Source organism: Fundulus heteroclitus, chromosome 24 (genome assembly GCF_011125445.2).
Source record: "Fundulus heteroclitus isolate FHET01 chromosome 24, MU-UCD_Fhet_4.1, whole genome shotgun sequence".
Taxonomy (NCBI): Eukaryota; Metazoa; Chordata; class Actinopteri; order Cyprinodontiformes; family Fundulidae; genus Fundulus; species Fundulus heteroclitus.
In genome coordinates, this window is record NC_046384.1 from 6116576 (window position 1) to 6133037 (window position 16462).

Sequence of the window (16462 nt, forward strand, 5' to 3'; positions counted from 1 at the left end):
CGATTAATCGCGATTAATCGCATTGTATTTACAAACTCCAAGAATGAATTCAAAAGTAGTGTAAAGAGCACTTTTATTTTAATGTTCTGCTGCCATATGAACAAAAGTGTTGTAACATTTGTAGCACTTATCAGTAACACATATTTAGTGTAAAGCTCAACTTAAACATGTAAAACAAAAAATAGCAATAATAATAAATTAAAGCTTATTGCCACTGACAGGGAATTCTCTTTATGGGGAAAAAATCTACCAAAAACAGGCAATTTCTGAGGTAACAGCAGGGAGCAGCATTACCATTTTATGTTCAATACCAAAGTTTAACTTGGCAGTGGTTCCAACTAACTTGTTTCTGTCATATTCCATGCTGGAAGAACTTTAAACTGAAATGCTTGCGTTTATTTGACGTTGACACGCGGTTTTTTGATGTTGCTTTCTCGCGCGCATATAGTGAATGGCAGGGGGAAAACAGGCAAAAATACATGGATACTTTGAAACGAGAAGCGACTTCACCGACGGCGTCTAAGCAGACCCCCCCCCCCCCGCTCCGCTCCGCACAAAACTTGTTCCGGCCGCCAACTCACCGCCTCGCCTAAGCTCGCTCGCGGTACCTGCGGGAAACACCGCCTTCCGCATGTCAGCTGTGTTTTTTTCCGGCCAGCACCTTTCTTCCTCTTTGAATCTGAGGCTGGGCTGACAGCGAGGTTATTGGCGCATTATCGCCACCTACTGTTCTGATTCAAACCCCTACACCGCAGCAACAGACCTTCACAAAATAAAAGCATGTGACCAACATGTGTTAACGCGCGTTAAAGAAAATATCGCCGTTAATAGTCTAATGAGTTAACGCAAAATTAACGCGTTAACTTGCCCAGCCCTAGTATATATATATGTATATTAGGGCTGGGCAACGATTAAAATATTTAATCGCGATTAATCGCCCTGATTAATCGCGATTAATCGCGATTAATCGCATTGTATTTACAAACTCCAAGAATGAATTCAAAAGTAGTGTAAAGAGCACTTTTATTTTAATGTTCTGCTGCCATATGAACAAAAGTGTTGTAACATTTGTAGCACTTATTTTATACTGGATATTTTCAACCCATCTATTGAATTTAGTGCACTAGTTGATCTTTTCTTCATAAGAGAACAGCAGCACTGCAGCCAAAATATGGCCTTTTTTGACCTGCTGTATATTAGCCAGTCCCTAAGCTTGATGTATCATGAAACTGTTGACCTTTTGGGTTTTGTGGTTTTTATTTTATTATTACAATTAAATAATAATAATAATAATAATAATAATAATGTTATGTTCAGTGTTTTTTCGCTAATCCACCTCTTATATATTTCAATCCTTATGTAATTTTGTCTGTGTTGTGTGCACCTGCCTGTTGCTTTAATCCTATAAATTTCCCCGTCGTGGGATAAAAAAAGGATTAGCTAATGTTATCTTATCTTAAATAACACTTTTTAATATATGTACTGGGTTCTTTCAAGGTCTTGATTACATGTTATGTGTGGGCTCCAGTAACATCCATCCATCCATCCATCCATCCATCCATCCACTGATCTACCTGGATGTTCCCTGGAGGACTGAAACGCCTCAGTCAGAGACATCAGTCTGTGGGTCTGTCGGGGCAATGAGAGAAGTTTCGTCTCCTCTCTCCGTTTCTGGGGCTCGACGTTTTCATGTTTTTTCACGTGCTTAGATAAATTTGCTGTGTTTCCACTGAAATGAACCGGCTTTTTACAAAACATACAGCTTGATTTCATTTACGGTATTAAAATAAAGCCAAACGGTGCTACTTCCTCTGTTCATGTTTTTTCGCTGCTGCGGTCTCTCTCAGCTGTTTGTTTGTCAAGTTTGTGTGAGAGCTGAGTGGGCGGGCCAGGCTGAGCCTGCGTGCTGATTGGCTGGCGCCGCTGAGCCATGTACGAGAGGGGAGGGGAAGCGGGAGAGTGCTGCCGTGACAGCGCGCTGCAGTCAGCACGCCTGCTGACTGACACTGACTGAAAGCATGTGAGCAACATGCGTTAATGCGCGATAAAATAAATATCGCCGTTAATAGTCTAATGAATTAACGCGGAATTAACGCGTTAACTTGCCCAGCCCTAATGTATATATTTCTATTACTTTGTGTGGAACGTTGTAAATATTTATATAAAAATGTGTGTATATCTGAAGCATGTAACAAAAGTAATTTCCCTCTATAGTATGTCTGATTCTGATTCTGATAGATGTATCACCATGGAGAGATTTAAATGTCCTACATACGTTATATTTTTAAATATAAAAGAGCGTTTTTTTTTTTGCACCCTGACTGGTAATAAGGCACAAATACGCTCCTCAACAGGTTCGAATATTGCTGAAAATGTTATTTATTTTGGTTATTTCACTTGAAAAGCCAAACTCTTATACTGTTGAATCACAGGTGTCAAACTCAAGGCGCGCGGGCCAAATCCGGCCCTCAAGGTAAGTTATCCGGCCCTCAAGAGCCAAAAAAAAAGCATATCATGTCATAAAGTAGAGGCATATATCCTTTTAAAGTGTATAAAGTGGCTAAAACTGTGCCTCCTGTAAGTGTAACTCACCCCAATATCAACTTTTTTGCAGATAAACTGTATAAACTGGGCCTAAGGTTGCTACTTTTATGTCACTGTGCATTTTTTTATACTTCTATCTGAACTGGAATGAAATTATGAAATGAAAAGTATCGTCTATCCACGTGTAACCGGTCCTTTTCATGACTTCATGACGCCAAAGTGGCCCCATATAGAAATGAGTTTGACACCCCTGTGTTAAATAGATTAATTTCACACCTTTAACTGTGGAAGTGAGTATTTTGTCAGAATCCGAATTAATATACCCAAACTGAAGGCTGGCTTTTGATCAAATTCTTCAGTGTACGATTATGCTGCTGCAACAGAAACATCATTTAAGTACTCTTATGGCTCTCTCCTCCTAACTTTGTCTCATTTTTCTGCGGTTTCAGTTTGCCCGATAGAAAGGCTGAATCAAGCGGCCTAATTGCGCAGAACAAACGTTGCTGCGCGTCGTTCAGGAAGCAGCAGCGTTAGCAGGAGGAAGAAGGAAATCCACCTGAGTCATCACTGATTGTCCTCCACCGCCATCGATTCCTCTCCTAATCAGGCTGGCTGTGTGATCAATAAGGGGCTGTAGAAACAGGCTGAAAACGGCAAAAAGAAGAGGCTAAATTATTAACTTAATTTAAGCCCAAACCACATTTGAACCTGAGGTAAAAGCACTTTGCTCAGAGCCTGAAAATGGAAAGCCTTGGGCGCGTTTCGAGAAGAATTTAACCTCTTTAAAGAGACGGATCTCCTGGAGAGGTGATAACGTTTTATCCGTCAGAGCCCCCAGCTGACGGGGAAGGGGAGATAATCGTCACGTCTGAGCTGCTGGAGGCCCGGGACGTGAGAAACAGCAGATGAAGGGCTTTTCCTTTATCCTTGGAGGACCCTTCCTGCTCTAAAACCCGAGATGAAACGCGCTGACCGCTCGTCCCCGAGCTTTTCATCTCACCACCTGCTCTGCATTTTCAAAAGCTGCTTGAATTAATTAATGAAAAGGAAGGGGGGGGGTATGTTTTCTCTGTGTGTCTCCAGGCGAGGCGTGTTTTTTTTGTGTTAGATTCTGCTTCTCCTGCAGAAAACATCCCAATAAAGGGATGCTTCAGGTGGCAGGAACAGTCTGCTCTGATTCTGCCTCCCTAAGGGAAGCGCCTTAAGGATCTGGAAAAAAAAAATGAGCCGGATTCTTTTTTCTATCTCCCTAAAAATGTTACGAATGCAGAGAAAGAACTTCAAGGGTTTCTAAAGATTTGTTTCAGGTGCCCAGAAATGAACAGGGCAACCAGAAGGTTAGTCACTGCAGGTGCTTTGGGGGTATGTCTCTACCAGCTTTGAACATCTACAGGCTGAAAGTTTTGCCCAGTCTTTGTAAAATGATATATAATGCAGGTCTGGACTCATGAATCCTGACCCAGTCTCAGGTCTTCTGCAGCCTCTAGCAGGTTCTCTCCCAGGATTATCCTGGATTTAGCTCCAGCCGTCCTACCAGCAGCTTTGGCCAGCTTCCCTGTCCCTGCTGGTGAAAAGTTTCACTCACAGAACGCCGCCGCCGTGATTTAACCTTTAAAGTTCTGAACTGCAACCGTGTCCTAGATCTGCAAATTCCACGCAAATCAAGACACCGACTTCCCCGTTACTGGTCTGCACGTGAGCCAATGAACACGAACAAAGGGAGCGCCCCCGAATTCTGATTTGATCGAGAACAAATTTATTTTGGCGGAGCATCTCACTGTTCTGGTAGGGATAGTGTCATCCCACACAGAAGTTTATAAAGTCAGTCATGACATTTGTGTCCTCTCCATGTGGCTACGACGGGGCATCCCAGTCAATTGTCTCAAAACAACTAAAGGTTTCTTCAGGTTCCCGTGACCATCGTCTCACGGTTCTCTTGACTGCAGGTTGCCTCTGAAAGAGGGGAGTATGTTCTGAATCTTTGATATTTGCATAAAGCATGTCCAGAGTTTTGTTTGAGCAGGTGACAAACTGTTGAAAAGTTGGAAGAGTAGCACAGAGCAAGGCGCGATCACCAGATGTTGCCACAAACGTGTCGGGGTGTTGTGTGTGTAGCAGTGTTGGCAACAGCTGACGGCAGAATGTAGAAAATAACGCCGGTGAACCCTCTGGGTAAATAATAAGCCAAAGTCTCCCCACCAACACTTCAACGCCCAGGCTGCAGAGAAGAAGCTTCACAGTAACATGTCCTGAATGGCAGCATCTCTTGTTCACGAGCACTGCCAATCCACCACCTTTGCTTTTGCCACCCTTCTTTAAATCGTATGGTCAGAAAGCCTGGCAGAGAGACGCTGGAGTCAGGGATCTGATCCTGCAGCCATGTTTCCCCCTTATCTTCTGGAACTTTTAAAATTTCAGCCCATGTCCAGAACCCTACGTTCAAATAATCAGCTTTTACTAACAGTTTCTCGGACCAGACTTAAGAGGAAAGGAGATCGGGCTTTATCTGCTGTTGCTCCTTCTCTGTGGAACAATCTACCTTTCCACAGCCAGGATCATTTTAAATTGCTTCTTAAAACTTATTTTTATTCTTTGGCATTTAATTAAACTAGTGTTTGATACTTTGTTTTTATTCATTTGTGTTGTTGTCACTCTTGTACAGCACTTTGGCGCAGTTCTATGCCTGTTTTAAAGTGCTATATAAATAAATTTGACATTGACATTGACATGTTTCTGTGAAACACATAACGCTGCATTCCCTGTGTTCTGGCTGGGTCCTTGTAAAGGCTTGGAGTTCATCCGTGTTTCCCAAAAATGTCACATTATAACAAAAAGTCTAAAGATTGGATTTAAAATCGGCTGAGCAGTCTGCTATGTGGGCCATCTTTTGAGCTCAGGAGACTATTAGACTTGAATATTTTCTAAATGACAGCATGCGTGAAAGTGGTCAGACACTGGACTGCAGAAAAAAAACAGTCCAAATCCAAAGAAATGGTTTCAGAAGGCTTGAAGATCAACTAATTTCAGATACTCCAAACAAAACAAAAAAAGTGGTTTGGGAGCAAAATTGAAAAAAAACCCCACTTTGGACAAGGCTGTGTGTAAATCCAACAACAACGTTAAACCAAATCATTTATCTGTGGATTGACCCCACAAACAGAAACAGCCTCGGCGTTTAGTTTTCAAAGTGTATCCAGGAGACGAGCAGGAATGTGGAGGGTGAGTCATCGAGAGGCGAAGGACGCCTGTGAAGGTGGCCCGTCCTCTGAGGGAGAATAATTATCTGCTTTAATTAAGTCCATCAAACTCTCTGCGAGCGTTTGTGTGTGTCTGTGTGTGCGAAAGACGGGGGATTACTCTGCAAAATAAAGCATACGAGGAAGGATTCACGAGCGTTCATGTGCAACATCCCAACCCTTTGGTGCTTTTATGCGACGCTAAATAACAAAAACATCTGCATGGCGATGAACCCCGACATGCAGAGACAGAACCACAATAGGTGGAGGATTCACTCTCTTTGTTGCCAGTGATTGAAAAAGACACCCGGTGTGCAGAATAACAAGCGCTATTAGTCTGGGGGGAGAGTGAAACATGTGGCGTGATGGGCTGCAGGTAGACAGGATATAAATTCACTGTGAGGGCACAAAAATAGAAAACCTGCATTTTAATCTGTATTCAAATGCAGATAGAAATAAATGTTATTTTTAAATCTGTGCAATTTAAAGCTCAGTTCAACTTGTTTTAGTGTCATGGAATAAAATTAGACCTCAGCTGATGGCTGGCATGTTTATTGTTGACATGGGATTATGATATTTTGATTTCTTTTCTTCTTTTTTTTTTTTGGTTTGAAGAAATTTGGAAATATTTGCAACCATTGGTTTTGCAATGTTTTGTTGTTCATGACGTAATTCACCATGCCACGCGTACAGTAGGGGTTTAAAACACAGCTCAGAGGGGTTAAAGCAACCAGAACAGTTTCAGAATAAAACCAGGTCATCATCAAGTATTTGCATTCTAGGTTTCTGTGGAGGATCATCGTAGTAGGGGAAGATCTACTTTTCCCTTCAAACAGCTTTTGAGCTCTTACCTTTATTTAGAAATAGCATATTTAAGGATAGATACATGACTGTGTGTATGTATGGAAGAATGAGTCTGCCTCCGGAGCGGATGGAGAAAATGAAAACTAGTATGCACACATGTATTCATTACATTCCCATTTTATTGATACTTTCTAAACAGTAATACTGAACTGAATTCTGATACGCTCTCCATCACAGGTTGTTCTCAGTAAAAATATATAAACTTCTCACACATTTCCTCTTCAGATTGTGTAAATATTCAAAGCACTGCAGAGGTCACAAAAATACCAGGAGAAACATCAACATGACAAATCATATTACCAGTTAATAGACAATAAGCATATAAACTAGAAGATTATTGTTGCTGAAATTACATTCAGAAATGTATTACAGCAGAAAGTGTCCCTCTAATTGAAATTGTAACAAAGAATTAGCAACTTGTTTTGCCAATGTAGTTTTTTTAAAGGTATAACTGCACCCGAGTCAATAACCCTTTAACAATATTTGACAAGTTCTTATGTGAAATGATTGTGTCCCTGAAAGATTACAAGTCTATTCTAGAGACATGCTGTGTGTTCATTATGTCGTTGGTGTTTCTGTAGTTTTGACAGACGCTGAGTTCTGAAAAGCCACACAAAGCTTTTGCTAAAGAGTCAAAATTTTGGCTAAGGTTTTCTGTTATCAGTTGCTTTACCTTATTCCAGTACTGATTTGTAACTAGAAAATAGTGTGTATTTATATCATAATTAAAGGTTAAATAATCTGGAGAGCAGAAGATGTACTTGTGTGCTAGTTTACCAGCTAGTTGTTGTCAGATTGGCTTTTACAGCAAAACTGTAAAGCAAAATTGTGCTAACTATAAAGTTAGCATTAGCATTGTGCTAACTATAAAGTTAGCATTAGCATTGTGCTAACTATAAAGTTAGCATTAGCATTGTGCTAACTATAAAGTTAGCATTAGCTTAATTTATTTTAAATATAGGACAAAGCCTATTTCAAATACAATCAATGTGCTGATCTTCAACTAAAAGTCATGTGATTCAAGTCAAAATTAAGAATCATGTTCTGAGAAGTATATGGTGCATTTGCAAATAATCCTTGCTAGCTAACTGGCTAGCTAATTTTGATAAGCTTTCACATAAAAACTGGTTATCATCAACACAATTTTAGGGGGAATGAACTGTTTTGTCTTGTAGGGTGTGTCTACTGCCGACAATATAACACATATATGATTAAAATTTATTTAGTTGCATCAACTATAAATGTTGGTTTATGTTTTTATGTGATAAAGAATGACTATAACCTGGATATTGGATGCTATGCTCCCAATGCACCCCTGTTAGCTTACTAGCTAGCTAAGTGTGGATTTGCTTTCAAAATGTATTGTAATTCTCCATCAAAACAAACTTTGTCTCTTCAGAACACTGACGTTTTAAACTCAAAATTAAGTACACTCGTTCATGAAATAATTACACAAACAGACAGCAACTCTCTTACCACATAGATTCCAAATGCTAACGGTTAATGCTAACTGTAACATTACCCAAGCAGTGTTTGGCATTTTGGTTTCTAAAAAAATAATCTTAATGTTAATGTTTGAAATTAAGCTAAAATGTATTTATTTAATTGCTTATGGTTCATTTTGATCACATTTTTTTTTTAATATGGAACATTGCCTTGAAAGTCATTGAGTGACAATAAAACCTGCTCATAATGGGGGTTAACGTAAACAGGTATAAGTTCTGCTGGAAACTCAAATTGTTTTACACAGACAGTTTGCAGCGTTGTTTTCTTTTTTACTGTGGTAAGTGAGGTCTCCGATGTTCTCCTGAGGGTAAAGAAAGGGAAATATATTGGGACAAACAACAAACTGGTGTCAGATTGTGACAGGAGTTATTTACAAAGTAGAAAAAGGACACAAGTACACCAAAGGAAGAAGTAGTAATAAGTAGAAAACCAAGATGTAGACAGAAAATAAAGATGGGTTAGAAACAAATGCAGCAGGGCTGCTAGCTAAAGTTTCCGTATGTCCTGAAGATCAGGTGCTGATCAGAACCCTTGAGATTTGGACACATTTTTGCTTCAGAGCTGGGTTAGAGTAACTTCCACCATCCACTGGAGAGCTTAAAATGTTTTCCAAGGCAGAACATAATGTTCAAACTGCAAAGTCCCCATAACCGGTGGGACAGAAGGCGGCACTGCGGAGGCTATCGAGGCAGTTTACGAGGATCAGCGCACCGGTCAGGTGTTTCCACCTCTTAGTGATGGGGTTCCTCATTTTGTCCAGACCATGATGGAGTTCCTGGATCACGTCCCGGTAGCTGTCACCTACGTGGGCGGCCCACGTCAGCAGAAAATCGTAGGCTGGTTTCCACATAGACTGAAGGTTAAGAAAAAAAAGAGATGGTTTACCAAACATTGGACTTCTGACAAAGACTAGGCTTTAACTGAAGTTTCCTCACCTCATTGTCGAGGACGCCGTTCTTGTCACGATGTGGCGCCTCGTATGCCTCCATCTGCTGCCTGGACACCCGGGCCAGTTTCTCAGCCAGCTCTCTCCACCTTGACGCCACCTCCACCGCCGTGGTCAACAAAACAAAGTCCAGGACCAACTTAGCAACCAGACCCTGGCAGTCCATCTTCAGCAACGCCTGATGGGTGAAAAATGGACAGTATAAGCATGAAAGCACGTCCACGACTGCAATATATAAAAAAACTGACCCAGGAGCTGTTTTCAGAAGGTCATTTATTTGTTACCAATGATTGACAGACAAACAAAAGCAGCTTTTAGGATTGGATGAGGTTTTTTACTGGGGGGAAAAAAACACGTCTAGTTCATCTTGCAAAGTGTACATGACCCACCCTGAGATTAGATAAGCTGTGAAACACGACCACATGAATGGTTAGGGGGCCTCTCATTGTCACAAAGAGAAATTCAAGACTTGACATGCAACAGATCCCCGGAAAACCAACCGGAGGAGTTAAACTAAATGCCACAAACATCAGCAGGAGGATGAGCCTCAGATGAAATGAACAGTTCATGTATTAATCCTCCTAGACCCCAGGACATTTTTTAATTTTTATTTCTTATAATGTTGAAGCTTCAGCATAGAGGTTTGCCACATTGTGAATCTTGGGCGAAATTTTTATTGTCTTTATTTTCCTTCAAACCTTTCAGAAGCCTTTTAAACTAAACAGACCGGCCTATTTTTCTTCCACTGACTCCAATTCAAAAGGCATTCTATAAACACACTACCACTACAATTTGGATTATAAAACCTGAGAAGAAGACTGACAAATGATGTGGTATTATAGAAATAAATGTGCTCAGAACAAAATTATAGAAACAAAGCAAATTGCTGCAAATCTGTTGAAGTATAGTAAGAAAATTAAAGAATATTATCTTTAATTAATTTATTTTTTTATCCCTTGGTCTCAAAATCTTTTTAAAATATTATCTTTTAGACTTTTCCACCAGATTAAAATATTATGGAATCTAAAAAGCGACTTACTCATCAAGTAGTCACAATTTAATTTAGGTTGTATATTGTGCATTTTAAAATAAAGATAAGGTCAAATAAATCTACTAAAGTGCATTTAAACAATTTCTAGGATAAAAGCAAACCCTTCAAATTTTGGACAGCTTTTTAACTCCTTCACTCCCTCCACTCCCAAAAAATGTCGATTTGCATACATGGTACAGAGAAAAGCAATGTTTTAAACTGTCTCTAAAGATAAATCTATATATTTGTCCTATTTCATTTATATTTAAACGAGGTGAAGATATTTTTATGTACTATGTATCTACTAAGTTGCATACTTGGGATGTGGAAATAAAATCTACCATTTGTGTTTTTTTTCTTCCAGAACAAAGACTTGACCCACTAAAACTGGCAATTACGGGGTTAATTGTTCAAAGTATCCATGAAGAGTGTCGGTAATAATGACATTCGTTAAAGGTATACAGCCACGTTGTATGCTTAAAACAAGACCAAAAACCATTTGATCACGATAAAAGAAGGTTATATACACCAAGCATCCATCCTGATAGCGTTGTGATGGTTCTTTTGGAGCCTAAATAGCCCCAGCACCAGGCATTATGAGCAGATATAAACAGATGTGGCGCCATCTAGCAACAGTACTGCAGAACTATCAGAAAGCCAGGTGGCTTAATTTTTAAATCACCTGTCAATAATGCCGGACTGAGCCTGACCCTCTGCAATTCCTCACAGTAAAGCAGCAGCTCGGCGTGATTAAATACCAAAGTTATTAATTAAATAAACCGATCTACAGCAACTTTAAGAGCCTCATATCAGAACATTTACTCACGTCAGTCAACTCTGCGTCACATCTGAGCCTCGGCAGGGTTAGCACTAACACTGTATTCCCAGCGACATTCCAGTCTTTTCCCTCTTGGAATCATTTGTATTTTCTTTTTTCGCTGGATCTTGGACCGTTCTGCATTGTTTCGTCTGGAGATGCTAATAGCCGTTAGCCACTTCCTTGTTTTATGCCCTGCTGCGCATACGCGGTGATGCACCTCCGTAGTTATAATAAATAAAGACGAAAGGCTTTATTTACTAACAAATTGCACATAACAAAGCATAAAACACCAAAATAACAACTGATACGCCAGCAGGACGTGATAATCTTTCATAAAAACTTTGTATGCAAACAGAGTGAGCTACCGACGTATAAATAAAAAAAGAGTCAAATAACGTGGCTGTGCACCTTTAAGTAAAAGCAAAATATTACTACATTATATTTTTCATGGTGATTTCTGAACATTTTGTGTATCCAAGGGACAGATGGGGTTAGACAGAGCAAAGCAATCTAGATCGGTTCGTGATTTATACTTTACTTTAAAGGTTCTGACTAAACCATACCCCCTTCATTTATAAAGCACTTTAAAATAACAAAGGTCATAAAAGTGTTATAACTGAAAATAACAGTGAAATTAAAATAGATAAGTAAAACACAGACAAGCTTAAATAGAAAAACAAGATTATACTGAGTAATTAAAAATAATGACTGTGGACACATCAACTTTCCCAAATGTCCCTGTGACACTACAGATTGATAACGATGAACCTAATGATAGAAACAATTAACTCCGGTGTCGCTTCGTTAGTCAAAGCTAATTGGTGCAGAGAAGCAGGAGCGCAACCTCACACCCATTAAACACATTTAACAGGATTAAAGGGGTAGGTCATATTTTAAGGGGGTTAAAAGAGGTTAATAACTTTTAAAACCTGCTGACAGGAAAATTGGCTCCAGGAAGATAAGTTTTTCTAGAAAAGAAACAGAGTGGCAGCTGAGAAGGTTGTCCTCTCACTGAGCAGAACGATGAAATGTGTCCCAACCAGGGATGAGGGCACTACACTGCAAAAACAGAACTAAAAGTAAGTGAATTTTTCTTGAAATCATTGTAATATTCCTTGATTTCAGCAGGTAAATAAGACTATTTGCCAATGGAATAAGATTTTTGCACTTAAAATAGAAACAATTCACCGTCTTATTTCAAGTGCAGGATGTCTAATTATCTTATTTTAGAGATGAATTGTTCCTATTTAAGTGCAAAGATCTCATTCCATTGGCAAATAGTCTTATCTACCTGCTCTAATCAAGGAAAAATACACTAATTTCAAGACATTTTTGCTTATTTTTAGTTCCCTTTTTGCAGTGTACACAGTAACTGTGCAGATTAATATCCCAAATCATATTCCAAATTAAATTACTGGTTTTAGAGTGAAAAGTGAAGTTTAGAGACGTGGAGGAAAGTTTCATTAAATCCCGACATAAAACCAAACATTTCAAAAGTCTACAGTATCTAGAAAAATCACGGTATTAAACGAGACGTCTCTAAAAGTTTGTTTCCATTATTCAACGCTTCTGAAATTATTTTCTGTAACATTTTCACATTTAAAAACAAGAAAACACAGCAGTTGTTTACTAAATGCTCACCAACCTTAGGGGACTTTATTTTGAACATTTATGTAGTTTTTTGCACAATAAATAGTAAACAGCAACAGAAATAAACAGTTTATTCTGGGTTTTATATATCTGTGTGACAGTTTTATTTGCTATTTTATGATTATTGGCGTAACCGTGAAGCCGCTGGGTCAGATACTGTCGTCTTGAACTGCGCCATTTGACACCGACAGTAAGGAAACGTTTCTTTATCCTTTTTTTTTTAATGTGGTGTTTTGTCCAAAAAAAAACCCCAAAAAAAACTTTATTAGAAAATTTTGATTGCTTTTGTGTTTTATTTATTTATTTATTGAACATTTTTTCCTTTAAGGCTGATTTTCCAAAAAACAAACAAAAAAAACCCCAAATGTTTAGTAGAGATTAAAATCAGGTTGTAGATAGATAGATAGATAGATAGATAGATAGATAGATAGATAGATAGATAGATAGATAGATAGATAGATAGATAGATAGATAGATAGATAGATAGATAGATAGATAGATAGATAGATAGATAGATAGATAGATAGATAGATAGATAGATAGATAGATAGATAGATAGATAAATAGATAGATTGCTTTATTTGTCATTTTGTATGTCGAAAAAAAAAACAACTAAAAAAACTTTATTAGAAAATTTTGTTTGCTTTTGTGTGTTATTTATTTATTTATTGAACATTTTTCCTTCACGGCTGATTTTCCAAAAAAGAAGGGGAAAAAAAGGCAATGTTTAGTAGAGATTAAAATCAGGTTTTAGATAGATAGATAGATAGATAGATAGATAGATAGATAGATAGATAGATAGATAGCTTTATTTGTCATTTTGTATGCACAAAGTGTGTACAGAACAAAATTTCATTTGCATACATCTTGAAAAATCACAGTAGATTGCAATTATTTTCAGGATAAATATGCAGCAGCGATTTATGTAAACAATTTAAATGTAAAAAAAATTGTAACAATGTAAACAATGCATGGGAAATAGACAGTACATCCTTACAGAAAGGATGGACATACACGTGTAAAACAACAACGTTGACCTATAACGTGATGAACTTCTCCCTGGTGATAGAAACCGATCAGGAGAAAACGTAGTTGCTTCATATTGAACAGACTTTAAAAAGAGACCTCCCTGTATTAAAAGCAGCGTAGTTTGCTTTCTCCGCCTTTACGGCAACGCTGCAGCTGTAATCAGGGTCAGGGGAACCTTCTACGCTGCTGTTCCTGGAAACGCTCTCAGTGGCAGTCCAGTCATCTGATCGCGGCCGCTCGGCGGATTAATTATCCACGTCACGCGACACAGGAGTTCTTTTTACAACTCTGGCTGCCCGTGAAACTTACTGTCGAACCACTAAAGAGAGTAAAGTTGAACTTTCTAGAAAAAAAAAAACATCCATTTCTTCATATTGGGTAAAACCTCCAAGCAGAAAGTTCCCTGGCTGTGGTTTTAATCTGGGACCTTAATGCTAGCAGTGCAACAACGCAGCCCTAAACTATGGACACAGGTGGAGTAAACTGATTTAAAGCTGGATGCACGTTTAGAGATACTGAGAATGAGGAAAGCATTCAAGTCTGTATTCTCTAATATATTATTATTAAGGAACCCTGTTTATTCCTTCTTTTTTCTTTAATGCAGTTACTTGAAAATTACCCACACCGTCTTCACATCCAGCCTACCCGCGGTCCTCTTTGTCCAAATATAGACTCTTTGAAGACGAACCCGATCAAAAGGTGTCAGCTGCTAACGAACACGAGGGGCTCGCATGGAAATGAGAGGCGGCGGAGACGTGTCGTTGAAGCCAGGAGGGTTTACAGCTGGGAGGACCTCGGCCGGGGCAGAATAAAAGCCAAACGGGGTCAGCAGGGCAGACAGACGGGATGTCTGGAAGGAGATAAGAGCCGCGAAGCTCTGAGGTGAGAGCTAAAGCAGACGGGGGATCAAAGATCAGCGCCTTGCTTAAGAACTCTGTCCTCTGAGCGTCATATAAATCCTCAGGTGTCGAGACCCGTTTGAAGGCTTATTCTCATAATCGCTCTAAGTAGAGGCTGTCTTCTATTTTTCCACCTCGTTTCACACATTTATGAATTGATTCTCCTCCTCAAACTGCTTCTAGGCTAACAGAGGGAGCCAAGGCCCGCAGGATGACTCCTCCACCACCGTGCAGGACAACTGGAAACATCTGTACAGTAGAACAGTAGTAAAGGCGCCAAAGTGAGGTGAAATGGAACTAAAAAAAGTACAAATTTCTTGAAATGAATGTATTTTTCCTTGATTTGAGCAGGTAACTATGACTATTTGCCAATGGAATAAGATTTTTGCACTCAAAATTGGACCAATTCATCTCTAAAATAAGATAATTAGATATCCTGCACTTGAAATAAGACGATGGAGATGAATTGTTCCTATTTTAAGTGCAAAAATCTTATTCCATTGGCAAATAATCTTATTTACCTGCTCAAATCAAGGAAAATTACAATGATTTCATAAAAATTTCACTTACTTTTACCTCCCTTTTTGCCGTGTAGGTGGTATGTTTCTTTTTTGCTGTTGCGGATCATGTGGATGCACTGCAAAAGCGGAACTGAAAATAAGTAATATTTTCTTAAAATGAGTGTATCTGTCCTTGATTTGAGCAGGTAAATAAAATGATTTGCCAATGGAAGGAGATTTTTGCACTTATAATAGGAACAACTCATCTCCATCATCTTATTTCAAGTGCAGGATGTCTAATTATCTTATTTTAGGGGTCAAAATACTAATTTCATTGGCAGATAGTCTTATTTACCTGCTCAAATCAAGGACAAAAACACAAATTTTAAGAACATTTTACTTATTTTTAGTTCGTTTTTGCAGTGTAGATTTGGTGGCGGTTGGTCGTTTATTTGCTGTCTGGCTAAAATAGCGGGCAGAAGATTCTTCAGGGCCTGTCCTGCATGCATGCGTGCCTAAGTGGCTACGTCCTTAACTCCAACCATTCTGCTAAACCCGTGACTTCCTTTGGGTCGTAGCTAGATTCAGCTCCTCTGCACCTGCTCATGTGTGTTTTTTTCAAATCTTTAATCTTTTTACTTTGTGCTCTGGCCAAAAAAGGAACAGAAATACCTTCAGGAAACCCGGACAACCAATTGATCCGATCAGTTTAAAGGATTACTAGGAGGTGCGAGGGGGCAATGAGCTGTGGTTTAAAACCTGTGCACGGTTCTCTACACTGCAAACACAGAACTAAAAATAAGTAAAACAAATTCTTGAAATTAGTGCATCTGTCCTTGATTTGAGAAGGTAAATAATATTATCTGCCAATGGAATGAGTATTTTTACCCCTAAAATAAGATAATTAGATATGCTGCACTTGAAATAAGAAGATGGGGATGAGTTCTTCCTATTTTAAGTGCAAATATCTTATTCCATTGGAAAATCATCTTATTTACCTGCTCAAATCAAGGACAAATACACTAATTTCAAGAAAATGTTAGTTATTTTTAGTTCCGTTTTTGCAGTGTACTTGAGGCGTTTCATGATCTCAACGGCTCCATAAATCTGCTCACTGCAAAAACAGACTAATCTAAACTAAAAATAAGTACAATTTTCTTGAAATTAGTGTATTTGTACTTTATTTGAGCAACTAAATAAGATTATCTGACAATGGAATAAGATGTTTGCACTTAAAATAGGAAGAACTCATCTCCATCAACTTATTTCCTTTGCATTATATCCAATTATCTTATTTTAGGGGTAAAAATACTCTTTCCATAGGCAGATAATCTTATTTAGCTGTTTAAATAAAGGACAAATATGCTCATTTGAAGAAAATGGTACTTATTTTTAGTTCTGTTAGTGCAGATAAAATGAATGAACATAAAGGGCGAAG

At 38.7% G+C, this 16462-nt stretch overlaps 1 protein-coding gene across 2 annotated transcripts in view; it reads right to left on the reverse strand.

Moving 5' to 3' along the window:
- Positions 1 to 8333: 8333 nt before the first annotated feature.
- Positions 8334 to 16462, reverse strand: part of sh3bp4a (SH3-domain binding protein 4a) — a 30312-nt gene continuing 22183 nt past the window's right edge. Inside the window, exons 3-4 of one of the 2 annotated variants that reach the window (XM_036128001.1) lie at positions 9086 to 9274; positions 8334 to 9003 (exon numbers count right to left, since the gene is read on the reverse strand). In XM_036128001.1, coding sequence (XP_035983894.1) covers positions 8779 to 9003; positions 9086 to 9274 — 414 coding nt within the window. In that variant the 3' untranslated portion in view covers positions 8334 to 8778. The remainder of the gene's footprint in view (positions 9004 to 9085; positions 9275 to 16462) is intronic. The other variant, XM_012851688.3, reaches the window with a different exon arrangement.